Source organism: Guillardia theta, assembly GCF_000315625.1.
Source record: "Guillardia theta CCMP2712 unplaced genomic scaffold GUITHscaffold_55, whole genome shotgun sequence".
Lineage (NCBI taxonomy): Eukaryota > Cryptophyceae > Pyrenomonadales > Geminigeraceae > Guillardia > Guillardia theta.
In genome coordinates, this window is record NW_005434619.1 from 240,089 (window position 1) to 240,980 (window position 892).

At 53.6% G+C, this 892-nt stretch overlaps 1 protein-coding gene across 1 annotated transcript in view; it reads left to right on the plus strand.

Annotated features, from left to right (window-relative positions):
- The window catches only part of GUITHDRAFT_141524 (hypothetical protein), a gene marked incomplete at both ends in the record, with an annotated part of 3,236 nt that extends 2,699 nt beyond the window's left edge, over window positions 1-537 (plus strand). The window contains one exon of the mRNA XM_005828975.1: window positions 361-537. Within this exon, the coding sequence (XP_005829032.1) occupies window positions 361-537 (177 nt within the window). The remainder of the gene's footprint in view (window positions 1-360) is intronic.
- Window positions 538-892: the final 355 nt, after the last annotated feature.

Below are 892 nucleotides of genomic sequence, written 5' to 3' on the forward strand. Positions count from 1 at the left end.
TCCTCCTACTTCATTCATACGGTAGAAATTCCCTCGCCAATTTTCCTCTTCACTTCACTTCCCCCTCCTCTTCCTCCTCTTCCTCCTCTTCCTCCTCTTCCTCCTCTTCCTCCTCTTCCTCCTCTTCCTCCTCTTCCTCCTCTTCCTCCTCATCTTCCCTCTCCCAATCTCTTTTTCTTCTCTCCTCGTCTCTCCTCGCTTATGTTTCATCCTCCTAGCTTCCCATTCTATTCCCCTTTCCCTTCCCTCTTCCTCCTCCTCTCTCCCTCCTCTCTCCCTCCTCTCTCTTTCTTCTCTTTTTCCTTACCTCCTCCTCCACTCCCTTCCTCCCTGCGTCTCTCACACGACCGAATGTCACAGGTGGGGAGGACGGCGAGGTTCGGCAAGCAAGGAAGCTCGATCCTCTTCCTCTCTCCCGCTGAAGATTCATACGTCGGGTTCCTCAAGCTCCGCAAGGTGCCGCTCAGCTTCTCTCCAACACAGTCCAAGGCAGAGGACGCGGAGGAGCTCAAAAAGCAGGTGCTTCTGTTGAGATGATTTATCTTCGACGACATCTCCTTCCCTTCGCTGCTTTCAGTCCTCCGCTATCACTCCTATACAACCGTCCTGTTCCCTCTCCTCCTCCTCCTCCTCCTCCTCCTCCTCCTCCTCTCCTTCTTCGTCTCCTCCTCCTCCTCCTCCTCCTCCTCCTCCTCCTCCTGCTTCTTCCTTTTCCATTGTCGTCCTCGTACCCTTCCTCTGGCTCTTTTCTCCTGACCTTCACTTTAGGTTCGTATGCTCGTGAAGAAAGATCTTGATCTCCATGAGAAAGGACAGCGAGCTTTTGGTATTATCTTTCGTTTCCTCCTCCCTCCTTCCTTCCCCCCCCTCCTTCCTCTCTCCTCCTCCCTCC